This window comes from Aedes albopictus, chromosome 1 (genome assembly GCF_035046485.1).
Source record: "Aedes albopictus strain Foshan chromosome 1, AalbF5, whole genome shotgun sequence".
Classification (NCBI taxonomy): domain Eukaryota; kingdom Metazoa; phylum Arthropoda; class Insecta; order Diptera; family Culicidae; genus Aedes; species Aedes albopictus.
Window position 1 is genome coordinate 130,647,254 of NC_085136.1, and position 17,502 is coordinate 130,664,755.

General features: G+C 40.6%; 1 protein-coding gene across 5 annotated transcripts in view; it reads left to right on the forward strand.

The window, feature by feature from the left end:
- Positions 1–6,096: 6,096 nt before the first annotated feature.
- The window catches only part of LOC109422974 (protein sidekick), a 385,272-nt gene continuing 373,866 nt past the window's right edge, over positions 6,097–17,502 (forward strand). For 2 of the 5 annotated variants that reach the window (XM_062845385.1, XM_019697875.3), the window contains exons 1-2: positions 6,098–7,445; positions 16,145–17,102. In XM_062845385.1, coding sequence (XP_062701369.1) covers positions 16,790–17,102 — 313 coding nt within the window. In that variant the 5' untranslated portion in view covers positions 6,098–7,445; positions 16,145–16,789. Of the gene's footprint in view, positions 7,446–16,144; positions 17,103–17,502 lie in introns of all 5 variants that reach the window. The other 3 variants (XM_062845387.1, XM_062845388.1, XM_062845386.1) reach the window with 2 other exon arrangements.

The window sequence follows — 17,502 nt, forward strand, 5'->3', positions numbered from 1 at the left end:
ATCATACCATCTATCAGAGCTGCGGCAACACACGCGAGCTGGGAACAGCTTTCATCGTGATGGGTGATATGCAGAGGCGCGTCATCGGTTGGTGGCCGATTGGCGAAAGAGTGTGCAGGTTGACGATCAAGGGCCGATTCTCCAACTTCAGCATAATAAACGTGCACAGCCCACGCTCCGGGAGCACTAATGATGACAAGGACGCATTTTACGCGCAGTTCGAACGCGAGTACGATCGCTGCCCAAGCCACGACGTCAAGAGGAGGCTTGAAGGCTCAGGTAGGCCAGGAGGAGGAATTCAGACCGACGATTGGTAAGTTCAGCGCCCACCAGCAGACGAACGAAAACGGCCTACGACTCACTGATTTCGCCGCCTCCAAAAATATGGTCATACGGCACCTTTTTCCAACACAGCCTCCCTTATCGTTACACCTGGAGATCATCACAGCAGACGGAATTTAAAATCGACCACGTTCTGATTGACGGACGGCACTTCTCCGACATTATCGACGTCAGGACCTATCGTGGCACCAACATCGACTCCGACCATTACCTGGTGATGGTCAAACTGCACCCAAAATTTTCCGTCATCAACAATGTACGGTACCGGCGACCGCCACGGTACAACCTAGAGCGACTGAAACAACCGCATGTCGCCTCAGCATACGCGCAGAATCTCGAGGCCGCGTTGCCAGACGAGGGCGAGCTCGATGAGGCCCCTCTAGAGGACTGCTGGAGTACAGTGAAAGCAGTCATCAACGACGCAGCCGAGAGCACCATCGGAACGGAATTGACGGAACGAATGGTTCGACGAAGAGTGCAGAACGGTTTTGGAGGAAAAGAACGTAGCGAGGGCGGTAATGCTGCAGCAAGGGACTCGACAGAACGTGGAACGTTACAAACAGAAGCGGAAACAGCAGACCCGCCTCTTTCGGGAGAAAAAGCGCCGCATGAAAGAAGCGGAGTGTGAAGAATTGGCACTGCTGTGCCGTTCCCAAGAAACACGGAATTTCTATGAAAAGCTCAACGCATCCCGCAACGGCTTCGTGCCGCGAGCCGAAATATGCAGGGATAAAGACGGAGGCCTCTAGACGGACGGACGTGAAGTGATCGAAAGGTGGAAACAGCACTTCGATCAGCACCTGAACGGCGTGGAGAACGTAGGCACGGGAGCCCACGATAACGGAGGAAACGACGACACCAGTGCAGCGGTGGACGGAAATGAACCAACTCCCACGCTAAGATGCCATTCACCAGCTCAGAACCAACAAAGCAGCTGGTAAGGATGGTGTCGCAGCTGAACTCATTAAGTTCGGCCCAGAAAAGTTGGCCAGCTGTCTGCATCGGCTGATAGTCAGGATCTGGGAAACCGAACAGCTACCGGAGGAGTGGAAGGAAGGGGTAATCTGCCCCATTCACAAGAAAGGCGACCATTTGGAATGTGAGAACTTCAGGGCGATCACTATTTTGAACAGGCACCAAATTTTTCACTCACTCACGCGAGCAACGATCTATCACACAGTAATATTATCCGGATTAAGCAGCCCGCGATATTTTCCTTGCACCCATAGACGATTAAAAAAGCGCTCACTCCGGTTCCTTTGCGTGATAAAAGTATGCTCTCTCCAACTAGCGCTCGTTCGCTCTCGCAGGAGAAAAGGGTTGCTCAGTCTGCACCAATCTACGTTTTCACCCGGTTGACGTCTGAGCGGTGCCGTGTTATCTAGATGGCCTTGAAAATAAGTAGATTTTATGTAAACACGGCACCACTAAACGTCAAATAATTAATCTCGTGGAAACGTTATGTAGCTCGTGGACGGAGTGAAAATTTGGATGCTTTGTTGTTTATCCGTGAGTTGTGCATGGAGAGAAAGAGAATTATCGTGAGCGCTGGAATGAGAGACTTTTATTTATCATCCCATGCAGTGAATAATCATGATCGCGGAGGCGGATAAATCCGGGGATTTTGATCGCGTGAGTGAAAAATTGGATGCCTGATTTTGAATGCTGCCTACAAAGTGCTATCCCAGATCATCTTCCGTCGTCTGTCACCTAAAACAAATGAGTTCGTGGGAAGTTATCAAGCCGGCTTCATCGACGGCCGGTCGACAACGGACCAGATCTTTACCGTACGGCAAATCCTCCAGAAATGCCGTAAATACCAGGTCCCAACGCATCACCTGTTCATTGACTTTAAAGCGGCATACGACAGTATCGACCGCGCAGAGCTATGGAGAATCATGGACGAAAACGGCTTTCCTGGGAAGCTGACTAGACTGATTAAAGCAACGATGATGTATGGTGTGCAAAACTGCGTAATGGTTTCGGGTGAACTATCCAGTTCATTCGAATCTCGCCGGGGACTGCGACAAGGTGACGGACTCTCATGCCTACTCTTCAATATCGCTTTGGAAGGTGTGATGCGACGAGCCGGGCTCAACAGCCGGGGAACGATTTTCTCAAAATCCGGTCAATTTGTGTGCTTTGCGGACGGCATGGACATTAAAGACAGAACATTTGAAACGGTGGCAGAGCAGTACACCCGCCTGAAACGCGAAGCAGCTACTGTATGGTACCTCATCAAAAGTAGGAGTCGCACTAATGGAAAACATGTGTTAAGGGCATCGCGATCCCAATGCGCTCGAAGAGGTGGTTAAGAAGAACTTGGTGAATGGGCTGAAGCTGTACGATTGCGGAATATGCAAAAGGGATGCGACGCTACCAGAATGCAAAAAATGAGTCGGGAATTGTTTCCGACATCGGGGGAGAGGAAATTCACTGCTGTGCTCGACCTCGTGCACACCGACGTATGTGGCCCTGGGGAAAACGTGTCGGTGTCAGGGTGCCGATATTTCATGACCATCATCTACAATTACAGCAGATACAGGACGCAACCCGTTGCGGAAGAAAGAAGAATTCCCGGAGAAGGAAATGGAGTATACGGCCATGATGAAGAAGCAATAGTCATTTCGAAAAGTTTATTCTGGAAACCGGCGATGGACGAGAAATTCCGGTTCCTGACGAAAACGATACATGAAAGACAATCACGTTTCCAGCCAGCCGCAAGAAGGTTAGTTGCAAGTGGGTTTTCAAGCGCAATGAGGATCAAATCGGCAATGCCGTGCGGTATAAAGCCAGATTAGTCGCCCAAGGTTTTAGCAAAAAAAATAACGGTGGCGGCTGAGAGGAAGCTAGTCGTCAAGCATGTGGACGTCAAGACTACCTACTTGTATGGTAAGTTAAAGGAAGAGGTCTCCATGAAGCAGTCGCCCCTGGGTACGAGACCTTCAACCCTTTAGCTTTAACCCCGCCGGTGTGTGTCGTTTCAAGCGAAGCCTGCATGGGCTCAAACAAGCGGCACGGGTCTGGAACACAACGATCGGCGATGTATTCAAGGAACTGGTTTCGTGCAGTCATCAGCCGATGTGTGTCTGTCGGCTCTACGTCCAGACGAGTAATGGACAACAATCGTTCGTCCTGATCTATGTGGATGATATTCTGTTGGCCTGATGCTGCGAGGACGAGTTTGTTCCCCACCTGCGCAAATGCTACAAATTGACCGTGATGGGTGACGTCAAGCACTTCTTCGGGATCAAGATCATCAAACAGCGTAATGGGTACTATATCAACCAGCAAGCGTACATCACGAAACTTGCAGCGAGGTTCGGCCAATCGGATACTAAAGGGTCGAAGATTCCCATGGACCCTGGTTACCAGCAAAAGGAGGAGGATTTAACTGTATTCCGGACGTCGACCAGTACCAAAGTGTGGTGGCTCGTTTGCTGTACGTTGCAGTGAGTTTACGACTGGATGTCTCGATTAACGCCTGAATTCTCGGACGATCAGTCAGTCAGCCCGGGTTTGGAAGTGGACAAAGCAAATAGGGTGCTAAGGTACCTACAATACGCGGAATTTCCATCTGAAGCTGGGAGCAGCAGATAGCGGCTTGGAAGTTTTCTGCGACGCCGACTGGGCTCGCATCACCGACGACCGGAAATCAACATCTGGATTCCTTACATTTCTCGGCAAAGGAATCGTAAGTTGGGCCTCCCTCCAGGAAACAATCATGTGTGGCTCTGTCGTCTACCGAATCAGAGTTCATCGCTCTGGCAGAGGCGTGTCAAGAGGCTCAATGGTTGCGTAAATTGCTCAAGGACCTGGGCAAAGGAGTGGATCTTCCGATCCGCAGGCACGAGAACGACTAAAGCTAAATCAGGTGGAGAACGAGAAGGAGGATCCAAGGGTGGATCAGCAATCGAAGCACGTTGATACAATATATTGCTTCATCTACAGGGGATAGACAAAATGATCGGGACAGGCAAAATTTTCACTTTCCAAAAAATGTTCAACTAGCTGTAACTTTTCGAAAAGTGCATCAAATATTCTCAAATTTTTACTGTAAGTCCTTCAACTAGTTGTGTATCAGTGGACAAAATTTGGAAAAGATCGGACAATTCTTCACGAAGTTATAAAAAATTTTGAAAAAGATAAAATTATCCGATAGCCAACTTTGAGCTGTTATATCTCCGGATTCAATGAACCGATTGCAATGAAATTTTGACTATTCATGACTTATGTAATGAACTCTGGTAAACATTTAACTTAACTTGAAATTTTTATCAAGCGAAAAAGTTATAGCGATTTTATTTTTTTCACTATTTTTTTAGTAAATTGGTCTATTTTTAATATGCATCCCATTACTTTTTCAATTTATTGGCGGCTATGTTGTTACTTTCCTTCAAAACGCAGTTATATATAAGTCAATTAGAGCGAAACTAAATGAACTATAATTTGCATCTTAAATTTTGAAACGATGTTGATGTTTTGGATAATTTGGTGTTTTTTTAAGAAAAATAATCTAATTGTTATAACTTTCTTCCGTGTTAAGAATATTAAGTTAAGTCAATGGTTTTTCATAGCTCATTATATAAGTCATAAATGGACAAAATTTCATTGCATTCGGTTCATTGAATCCGGAGATATAACAGCTCAAAGTTGGCTATCGGATAATTTTACCTTTTTCAAAAATCTTTATAACTTCGTGAAGAATTGTCCGATCTTTTCCAAATTTTGTCCACTGATACACAACTAGTTGAAGAACTTACAGTAAAAATTTGAGAATATTTGATGCACTTTTCGAAAAGTTACAGCTAGTTGAACATTTTTTGAAAAGTGAAAATTTTGCCTGTCCCGATCATTTTGTCTATCCCCTGTAGGACCGGAAAAAAATGACATTAGTTTGCTGTATTGTCCCATTGAAGACATGTTGACAGACATGATGACCATACCGCTAGCAAGCGTTAAACTCGGAAAGCTCCGTGAACCTGCAGGAATTGTCGCTATCGATATCGAGAAGGAGGAAAATATTTAAATTAGTCTGTAGTAAACCGTCAACCATTTCAGTCGAACCGAATACCCAATATTATACACATGCAGAACGGACATTGGCAGAGGAAGCTCTCAGATAACAACTATGGAATCAGACAAGCACTTAGGCTTTGTACCGGTGGGAACGTTATGCCGAGAAGATGTCCAGTTGAACTCAACAGGGAACACCATCGTAACCTTCCCTTGCAAGTTATATTGTCGGGCCGCCACCAAACCGGACTTCGCACAATCAAGTCGCGACGCGACCCAACTCGCGACGTTTTTTAATCATGTCAAATGTAGTGCGCATCCTTCCCGTTGTTGTCAGCAACACAGCGCACTAGATGCGAAACAGTTGCGACACTTGTGGACCAAGAAAATGGCAATTTTTGATTGAATGTCGGTCTTGATTCCAACCAGATAGACAATAACGATCAAAATCTAACCACTTTTTGTTACATGCTCGATTTTGCTTTTCCAATTACCCGATATGTTTCCGAAACACGTTATTCAACGTCAATACGCCTACCGGTAGGCAACGGTACGATAACAATCCTTTTCGCGCGCATGCTGCAACCATTCAAACAGAGGCCAAGCAGCTGTTCTTCGAAATCGTGTTTCCTTCGTGTGTTTCATTCATTTTGCCATGAATGGAACCGAACGAACGTTGAAAGCCGGTGCCGCCGGTTGGCAATGCTCCTTCTTCGGGTCCGGTTCGGTTCGACGTTGCATTTCTCGCTTCGTTCGAATCAGTCGTGTTTTGATCGTCGTCGCGTTTGGTTGAGTTGTCTCCGCAATCGAGCCGGTTGGAAGCAAGTGGTGTGGTTTTGTGGTGTTGTGCCAGACACAACACTAGATACTAGAGAGAGGATCACCTTTCTGTTGTGCGACGGTTATTGCTGGCGTGTGCGTGTGCTGGCAGTGTGGTTTTACCGTTATTGTTCTCCTGTTGGCAGACCATCAGAAGTGCTTGGTTTCGGTGGTGGTAGTGGTGTTGGGGATCCATTCATAAGAACCGATCGTTTTGTACCATCACCATCCAATGAGCAGAACTGGTCTTGCATTGGCGACGGGGTAAACCAAAAGGCGCGCGCGTATACGCGACGAGTGCTGGAAGCAGATGAAGAGATGGTTGGGATGGATTATTGCTGAACAGCAGAACATGACCTATCAGTAACACGAACACTGGTGCAAATTTGTGGGCTGCTGTGCTGATGAAGAATGTTGTGTGCACGAAGATCAAGTTTGGTGACACGATCAAGAAGATAAGCGAAATCGATAGAAGGTGGCTTAGTTGCATATGAATTAAAGAGTTAAACGAAAGTTATGCGACACATTCTTCAGTAATGTGATCGAAAACCTAACCCGAGAAGAATTGTACGTATTTGTGCAGCGCTGCTGACAGCTGAAGGCATTCCTATAAATTTAAGGTCAGCAAATCGATGGGTGAAGAGAAATAAAGAAAAAAAAAACGGCCAGAATCCTACAGGTGTGTGTTTGGGTCGTTTCCAATCTGTGCGTAGGTATTTATCGGTCGTCTGTTGTTACTGTCCGCAAAGGAATCCACTCGGTAGTTCTGTACACAGCAGAGTCGACAACTGTATCGTGGGAAATGTGAAACGAAAAGTAATAACACAAAACGAAGAAAAATCAAGAGTTGTGGTTCGGTTCGATGTGAAACTGCTGTGCTGTTGGTGATCGGGGTTTCGATCTGTGTGCACCACTCTGGAGAAGGAAAAAGAAAAGCAAATTTATTCCAAACAGCCCAACATTCTCCTCGAGCGGGTCGGGTTCGCTTTATAGCTCACAACTATACGTACCTACTGTGCAATTTTAGGAGCTCGCATTGTGTGTAGTTCAAGGAGCGAGTGGATGAAATTTGAAGCCGCAGCCAACGTCCAACGACTACTGCATGGACGAGTATTACCGCGCCGCGTTGTTTATATTTAACAGAAGCAGTGAAAAAAAATGAAATAAGCTGTGTGAATCAACGTATCGTGTGTGGCGTTATAGATATCCAGTGTTTGCGGCCGATCCCGCCAGTTAAAATAAATAAATAAAAAGTGAAAAGATTCAAGGTAAGTGAGAATTTTGTTTGTTCTTGATAATGTGAGTCACGTCGGCTATTACCATGAAATGAACGTTTGTCTTCTAAGTTTTATCTATCATTTCTGTTTATCAATGATTTTATAAGAGTACCAGATACTGTTATAAACATACTAGGTCATGTCTTAGAGACTTGATCACTATTTTTAAGGCTTCCCAAATAGTGTAACTGTTTCTATTAATAAGTCAGGTAATCTTAGATACAGTGTGCCCTCGATATAGTGAACGCGATATAACGTACTACCACAGTACTACATTGAAAAATTTCATTTTTTTTTTTCAGTAATAACCCTCAGATAAATTATCAATGTTTTGTTGCAGCATTAGCCTTATTACCCAGAATTAGAGCAATTGGGAGAACAATGGTGTGCGTTATATCAAGGCAAAATGTAGCAAATGCAGCGAAACACAAAAAACGAAATGATTTTTTGGTGAAAAATCATGTTTCATGATTTTGTGATTTTAGATTCTGGTCAAATTTTCTAGAAAGGGTTTCTTCTAATATGTTTAGATTAGTTGATTTTTTCGGAATAATTTGTTTTGAACACCTTTTTTATACTTTCAATATAACACATTTTTGTCGAAGACGACAAATTCGTTTCTCTTATATTTTCGTACTTAGAGCCATTTTTGTATGAAAAATTCCATATTTTTTAAATTAATTTAAACGCTTTAAACGAAAAACACCTTTAAGGGGTTTTCACCATTGAAAGATAGAAATAAGATCTTTTGAACAAAACTAAAAGATTGAAATCGGGTTGCGCCATTCTGAGATATTGAGTGTCAAAAATAAGCCATTTTTAGATGAAAACCATGAATAACTTTTTAAATTGAGGGTATAGAACTTGCTGTCTTTGGAAAAAAAATGTTGCATATTAAATGCACTAAAACTTCTCGGAACAAAGTTTTTGCAAAATAATCATTGTATAAAAAGTTATCGAACGAAAACTTTTGTTTGATGTCACCCTATTTTTTTCTTCAAAAAATATCTCTGAAACCATAAGAAATAGCAATATGGTTTCTTCGGCTAAGTTAGTCAGAATGTGTTTTTCAACTTTTTAAAACATTCTGTGGCTCTACATGTTAACAATGAAAAGTTGACATTTTGATCTTGAGAAGCATTTGGACCACCCCAATGTCACATTATTGAAAAAAAAATGCTAAAACTGATATTTTAAGCGTTTTTATTTTTTTCACTGATCTCCAACTGAACAAGAGCGGGGACACTTCATGTATTCTCAAATTGCAATTGTAGCAGTATATACATTTTGTAATGATTCTAGCGCCGGCCAAGTCTTTACAGTCAGTTGAGAAGGGAAAGGAATGTTAGAGTGTGATGGTTGATTCTACCAGAGACCGAGAGCACTCTGCGTGCCCACAATCAACACGGATGGGGTATTAGTAGGGTAGGATGTGAGATCTGGGAGTCACCTCTGGTCGGTGCTGCGATCTATGGATAGGTGATATACAGGGGGTGGCCACAATGTTTGGGATAGGCAACTTCAACATACTGTAACTTTTCATAGAGTGCATCAAAAAATCTCAAATTTGGACTGTTTATCAACCTGTTTTATGTGCATCATTGGTACGAATTTGGGCTTGATTGTATAGTTTTTCGTGGAGTTGGAACCGTTCGGGTAAAACACTATTTTTTAGACAATTCACTTTTGAGGTGTCATATCTCGGAATCCGAGATATGACAGCTAAAAAATGAGTTGTTTAAAAACAGTGTTTTACCCGAACGGTTCTAACTTTGCGAAAAATTAACCAATCGAGCCCAAATTTGTACCAACGATGAACATATAATAGGTTGACAAACAGTCAAAATTTGAGATATTTTGATGCACTCTATGAATAGTTCTAGCATGTTGATTTTTTTGTGAGTGAAAAAAAATTGCCTATCCCAAACATTTTGGCCATCCCCTGTATTTAGGTGAAAGATTATGTAATTAACCCTCGAGCGATCGCGTTGTTGTATTTTGTACAACACGTTGAAAAATCTCGCTTTTTGTACTCAGCATTAGCCTCGGCATAAGCGTAGTGCTGAAGCAGGTAGTCAACCGCGCGAGTTACGGAAGGTTAAAGGAGAAGCGGAGCACAGTTCGCATAACTTGTAGGCGTCATATGATAGATTTATACAGTGTTGAGAAAATTGGACGAAAGGGAAACGGATTTTGTTGGATAACTGCTCGTCGAATTTTGTAAACTGTTAAAACGTGATATCAAAAATCTATTTGAAAATGATTTTCGGTATCAAAATAATGTTAAAATAATCTTAAAAAAACGGTTTCTCAGGAAAATTGTTCCTTGGGGATGCAGACTAATATACGCTGACGTTCTTAAGAACTTACAAAACTGCAGATAACTTTTGATAGGAAAAAAGACATCTCTATTTTCTTTTTGTATAAATGCCTCAGCTTCCAATTGATGCAAAAATTTCGAAAATCGGTGGTTGCCATCATGATGAATGAAAAGTTTCGGTATAAAAATTCATATGGTCGAACCAACTTTTTAAAGTTTTAAGTAATAGCTCTATCTTTGCTCTTTTCAAAACATTTCGTTTTGAGGTGGTTTTTGTAGAAGCTTTCGAGTTATAACGGTTTAAATGAGCCACCATTTGACCAAAATCGAGGGGTCTACAAACATTGTTGTGGCTCTAACTAACGGAGGGTCCATCAATTTTAGTAACCAAATGCTTTTTCCTTACTTTTTGTTGAGGACTTTCAGAAAATCGCCACCTTTAGCATTTTTAAAGACAAGGTGTAAACAGTGGGCCGGTCTCAGCGAGAGTTACTCCTATTCTTTTTAGTTTTACTGTTATATTCACTATAAGCATTACAGGCAGGCCCGGGTTACGGGGTGTCTACTACCTGGAAAAACCTGGAAAACCGGGAATCCTCAGGAAATTTTATTGAACATAGAAAAACCTGGAATACTCAGGGAAAATCTTGAATACTCAGGGAAATTTTACATCGATAAAGAAATAAAACATTGACTTGTATGAATAGCAAGTATTGAATTTTACTACTTGTAGATCAGTGATCCTCAGCCTAACCGTCTTCGCGGGCCAAAATTGAATTTAAAGAAGAGACTGCGGGCCGCTAGTTTTTGAAGAATTTGTTATTGGCAATTTGCAGGATTAAGTACAAAAACCATTTATTTGATATTATGTTTGCAATTGCTGAGAAATTTCTGAGGCATAATTTGTAGTTGCTGTTTCAGGGGTTTTGCAAGAATTTCCCAAATTAAGCTCACAAATCTTTGATTCACATTTTGCGGATTTTCTTAGGTAGCTAATGAAGACGTACCCTGAAAACCTGCCTATATTATCTTTGAGAAATATTTGCAGTCAATTTACTTTGCAAAGATTGATAGAAGGAGTTCAGGAGGAACATCTGATAAAATTCCAAAACAGTATGTTGAGAAAACTCTTTTCAAGACAGCTCCAAAGAAGAAATGGAGAAAAATCCAGAGGAAATTTAGATTTTGGAAATTTAAATTTTCAAAAATAAATTCTAACTCGAAAAATAATTTCTTATGAAATTCTGAGGAATTTCCTTTAATATTTTCTTGGCAATTTCTTTAGTATGTTTTTGCAAAGCTTTGATTCAACATTTTGTAGCAATGTTTGAATGTATTACTAGAGAAGTGTCTTGGAGTATCATTCAATTTTTAATGGGACTTCTGGAATAATTACAATTTTGAATGTTTTCGGAACAAAATTCAGTATTTAGAAAACATATAAACATTTGGTACAATTTGTAGTATATCTCGGATTATTGAAGTCTTCTAAAGTTCGGAAAAATTTTAAATATCCTTGCAAAGTTGTGAAGGTCAGATAAAATTCCTTGGTACATCATGGAAACAAAACTCAGTATTTTGAGAAAAGTCAAAGGCTGTCGAACTTTCGACAGCCACACTTTCAAAGTTGACTATACTGACTCAGAAAAGTTTTGTAGTTTATTCATACTTCTGTTGAATACATTCCCAAGAATCATACAGTAGTTTAGTAGTTGATAGTCATTTCCGTGCAAATTTTAAGATAATAAATTCTTACTGTCATTTTAAATCTGCCAGCGGGCCCATTCTAATTTATTTCAAAATCAGTTCGCGGGCCGCACAAAACCGACTCAAGGGCCGCATGCGGCCCGCGGGCCGCAGTTTGGTGACCATTGTTGTAGATCTACACAGAAGTAATGTCCACAGAGTTTACTACATTGAATGAATCTGGTGGTTGGAATTAATCTAGAAATACTGTTACAAGGACTTTTTTCAGAGGGTTACTTTTTGGAACTTCTTGAGAAATACCCCGCACAGCATTCCTTCCGTATTTTTCCTTGCAATTTTTCTTGTTTCTTTTAGTTTTTTCCGGAGATTCTTCCGGATTCCTTGTGGCATTGTTCCAAGATTCGAATAATTCTTTCCTGGATTCTTAATTAAGAATCTTCCGAGTGTCTTGAATTCCTACCAATTTCTGCTGAAGTTTTTCTCGGGGATCCTACAGATTTTTTCCAGAATTTCTTTCAGAGGTTTTTTTTTCGGTATTGCTCTTAGAGTCTCTCGTGGGATTTTCCCTGAGGGGCGACGCCAAGTTTTTTCCAAAGAAATTTTCGCGGGATTTCTTCCTTGATTAATTCCGAGAACTCCACAAGAGTTTCTCTCAAGAAATATCGCAAATCTTTTCACAAAATTTCTCCTAAACTTTTTCTCTGGATTCCTCTTGAAGATTTTCTGCGGTTTCTTCCTGTGTTTATCATGAGAATTCTCCAGAAAATCTCCCCGAGATTTGTGCTAGAGTTGCTGCAGGAGTTATTGCTGGGATTTCTATAATTTTTTTTGTAGATGTTCCTCCAGAGATTTCTTCCGAAATTTTCTCCTCCAACTTCTTCAAGAAATTTCCGTGAGCTTCCGAGAGAATTTCTGCAGGAGTTTTAGTTGGAATTTTTCTTCCAGTTTCTCCCAGTCCTCCTCTCCGAAGATTTTTTCCAGCGTTGGCCCTGGGATGTCTCACAGAGTTTTTTTTCTGAATTTATTTTGAATTCAATTTTTTAATTTTTTAGCGCCCTTAGAGATTTTGGAAGGAGCTCTTGATGATATTTCTCATGGATTTCTTCCCGTGATTTTTTCGGAGTTTTCCCAGGCTTTTCCTCGTATTTGTTCACCGCATTTCTAGTAGTGATCCTCATGAGATTAATTTTTACTGCTTTTATCGGAATTATTCTCAGAGATTTTCTCAAAATCTCTACCGGAAATCGTTCCAAAATGTGGATGCTCATTTTTTTTCGAGATTTCTTTCATAGTTGCTCCAGGAGTTCTTGCAGGGAGTTTTTCTCGAAATGTCTGTCTTCTAAAATAACTTACAAAAATCTTTGAAAGTCATTCCCGGGGAAATATCGGGAGAAATCCAGGTGAAACCTTGCGATAAACCCCTCAGAGATCTATTAGAAAAACTCGAGAGGTAGTTCAGAAGAATTCCTGAGAAAAACTGGTACTTCTCGGAAAATAAATTCAAGGAGTAATCCTGGCAGGAAGTATTGAGGAAATTCAAGCAGAAACCCAAGCAGGAACGAACCCTAAAACATCTAAAAGAAATCCTAGGAGGAACTGCGGGTGGAATCCCAAGAGGATAGGTATCAAAGAAAAGCATCGGAAAGCTCTCTAGAAGAAATTCCTGGAAGAACCACTCTAAGAACCTCACAAAAATCGCGAGATAAATTGTTGAAAAGCTACCCGGAAAACCATTTAGAGTAATTTCTGAAATAACTTTGCATATGTTTCTGGACGTTCTTCGGGAGCAATTCAGCGAGAAACTTGGGAAAACCTCTGAAAAAAATCCCAGTAGAGACCCCGTTATAGTATCTGTAAAGTTTTTAAAAAGTATACAAATTTAACTAATTTCTTTTGTTTTTTTAATTATAAATTTTCTAAATTCCCCCTGGAGAAACCTGGAAAACTCAGGGAATTTTATTTTGTCTTATGAGTTGACACCCTGGTTAAGGATTGTGTGGGGGGTCGGGGCCTGAACAGATGTGGAGCGATGAGCAAAAATGTTTTTCCTTGTTTATGAGCAGTACTTGAGCAATATGAAAAATAAAGTTAATGAGTAGCAACCAAATATGGTTTTTATATGGGCTTAAAAAATGTGTGGGGGCAAGGGGCCCTGCCCCCCCCCCCCCCCCCCCCCCTCGGTCCCCCTTAGATCCGGCCCTGATACAGGTATTAACTTTTTCATTGGTATTTTTTTTTTCTTATTTTTAAAATAGACCATTCTTTCCCGTTTAACTGTTATACTCAGTTTAAGCATTACTGCTACAAACATTTTCATCAGTTTTTCCTTCTTCTACACATAGGCATTTTTTTCTAATTTTACTTTTATTCTCATATAACCTGTAACCATTAACTTTTTCATGAGAGATTTTTCTTTCTTCCAAACAAAGGCTGTTCTTTCTAGTTCAACTGTTATACTAGCTATAAGCATTACAGCTATTAACTTTTTCATCGTAGATTTTTCGTTCTTTAAAATATAGGCTGTACTTTCTAGCGTTATGCGCACTATAAGAGGTTGTTCATAAACCTAACGTGGTCTTTTTGGAGAAGAGAGGTCTGGCCAAAGTCTACCCCTCATACAAATTATCAAACTTTTGTATGAATAAAAGTCTACGAGGGGAGAGGGCACCCCCTGAGATGACCAAAATTTGGTCTACATGGTTAATGAACGTACCCTAAGCATTACAGCTAGTAACTTTTTTATCTTACACTTTTCCTTCTTTTAAACATAGGCTGCTCTTCAAAGTATAATAGTTGAAGTGATTATAAGAATTACAGCTATTAAGTTTTTTATTGAAGATTTTTTCCTTCTTCTAACCCTCTAGGACACGTGCTGTTTCAATATGTACAACTACATGTACAAAAAAATCTTGCTCGTGGTATACAACGCGGTGCAGTTTTAGCACTTTAGTATCAGGCGTGCGTCCTGAAAGGTTAAACATTGGCTGTTCTTTCTAGCTTAACTGTTATATTCACTAAGGGCCGATTTCTTCACCCTGGCTTAAGCGTTAAACCTGGTTTTACTAAGTAAAAAGAAAATCGTGTTAAGTACCGTGCGAGCACCATATTATAGACAGCTCCATATTCTGAACAGTCGGCTAACGCAAAATAGATTTTCCTTTTATAAACCATATATTGAATCGAGAGTTGAGGTGTTAATTTCATTAAGCCCCTTTATTATCCATTCGTTGCAAAACATATAGTTTTTGACTGAACTGCGAACGTAGAGAATGTGTTTGTACATAGTAAGTAACACTATGTGTTCAGAATTAGGACCACGGCTTCTTATGGTGTCCATAATTAGGAACACGTCGTCCACAAACAAAAATATGTCAAGATCAGAGGCTGGAAGTTATTATGAGATTTAATTTATTTTATACATTTAGCTAGACAACAAACACACTTGATGGGAATGTGAAGCATTATCTGTAGCAACAAGAACTTCCATTTATTTTAGTGCTTGTTGTGAGATTCCCTTAACCGTTCAGAATATGGGTACCGCACGGTACTGTTCCTTTGAATTCCACTAAAATTGGCTTACAAACTGGTTTAACTATTTGGGTAAGCCTGGCTTACCGGTTAAGTTGAGGTGAAGAAATTGACCCTAAAAGCATTACAGCTATCAACTTTTTAATCGAAGATTTTCTCTTTTTAATTTCATTTTAAACATAGGCTATTCTTTTAGGGTTTTAGAGGACTCTATTCAATTACATTTAATCATGTCAATCATGTTCGTACTGGAACTCTAAATTTGTTCGCAGTAATGTAATTTGCGGTCAAATGGATATTTTTTAAACATTTTTTGTGCCAATCCAAATATTTTCAAAATAATTTCAACAAAATAAATAACGGGTGGGTCTCAATAAAACTATGTGACAGATTTTTGTTCAGCAATTTTAAACTTTAAGGCGAAACTGGATCCATTTTCTCATTTTTTGTTTTTTTTTTTTAAATTTTTCATTAAGGTCGGGGTGATGATAAGTAATAAACATATTTGATGAAAAAATACCCAATTGGACAAAATCACAAAACTCATCGGAATTCTTATAAAAATTTTCTGGGCGTCTCAAATTTCACCTTAAAATTTTAAAATTTCTTGAATAGTTTATTTGTTTCTTCCTTCAAAATGTTGAATTCCGACCAAAAAAACATTTTCCGCTACGAAAAAAAAAGATTGTGAAAATATTGCTTCGTTATTGCATGAAAAAAAAAGTAGCGACTTTGAGGCGAGATTTATCAGCATACATTTGAACATAGGCAAAAAAAAATGTACCAACACATTGAAAATTCTCAAAAAAATGAAGCAAAACTCACTTTAAAAAAATTGAACTGGATCTTAGGGAGTCAAAGTTTGGTCTATGTGGTTTATGAACAACCCTTTAATAAACCTTCGTTTTCTCTCTAAACTTGGCGTACTGTATGCATGATCCCTTATTGCAAGTTAAGTAATAATTACCTAAGTAATTGTCTACCATGTTATTTGACAAATAATATTCCTATTTTTTAGGTAACGTTCTCATTTTACATTCTTATCTGCATTGTCAACTCGCGCCCAATTACCGTTATCGCACCTCCCTGAAATTGCTCAATATTAAACAAATTCCATTATCTTGTCTCGTTGCAGTGTCCAGCCGGCGAAGTCTAGTATTTGAAGAGCTAGCTGTTCGTGGAAATAATAAGAAAATCCACCCGCAAACATCACCTACCTGAGGGTACCATTATCTTGTTTCCTTGCTGCGAAGATTGCTTCGAGTGTTGTATTCTAGAGCAATACCGGTGCTTATACGGAGCTAACGGGTTTAATTACAAAGTACGTGTTGCTGCAGTGCTGGGTGTATGCAAGAAGGGCCTAACATATTCAAACAACAGCTAGTAAAAAAAAAAAAGAAGTGCGGGGATCGTTTAGGGGGGCCCAGAGGCATCGTTATCTATGTGCTATCGTGTGTAGTTCGTGGTTAGAGTGAGTAAATATACTTACAGTTACGGAGGATTTCCAAACAATCCTCACTGCGCGCGCGATAACGTGTGATAACCAGCGAGTGTGAATCTCCGTCACCTTCAGCGAGCGATTGTGTGCGCGAGTGGTTGTTTTATCAGCTGCGCTGTCCAACGACGCAGCAGCGTGGTCTTTGATTCGCGAAGCGAGCAGTGTTCCGCGCCTTTATCAATTGGAAAAAGTAAGCAAACACAGGAAAAAAACTCATCCATATTCGAAACGATGAGTAATCGGCAGCAGGAAATGCGGGAAGCACAATAGGTTCATGTGAAAATGGAAGCACATGAACGACTTTTGCAGCGACTTGAATTATCAACAGCCACCTCCTCGAAGATGGCGCGCAGCAGCGATGACCGTTATTCGCCGAACGGTGGCGATCGAGATGTTTTCTTAAATGAACGCGATTCAACGACTAGAATGCCACAGCAGCGATACGCAGCGACGATGATGCGTAATGTGCAGTGCCCCAGATCGACGACGGGACCGGCCACCAGGTCACGTCGGGTGTTATCAGCTTGGAGGATGCTGACGGCGACCGCGAGCGTTGTCGTGCTGCTACTGTCGCTATCATCGAAAACCCATGCAGGTTAGTGCAAGCTCTGTGTATATACAATTTAATATGAACATATTTGTTTCGATGGGAGAGGCTGGGTATTGCAAGCAGAAGGGGTAGACAGACAGACCGATCAATCAACGCCTGAATTTCGTTGCCTTTTAGGCGTGCGTGAATAATCGATACATCGGTGCATACCACATATACGGTCACTTAATACGGAAAGTGGTTTACCTTGGACTGCTTATGGGTGTTGATAGACTGGAATCATAACTGTCATTGCTGAAATATGGACTAAAAAAGCCAAAGGTTTAAATGACTATTTGCTGTGACATTACAGGACAGTTTTATGTTGAAATACTAGTTAAAATAAAAATAAAAAACTTCACTGTTACAGTGTTACAGTGAATGCAAAAGAAAAATTAAAAATAAA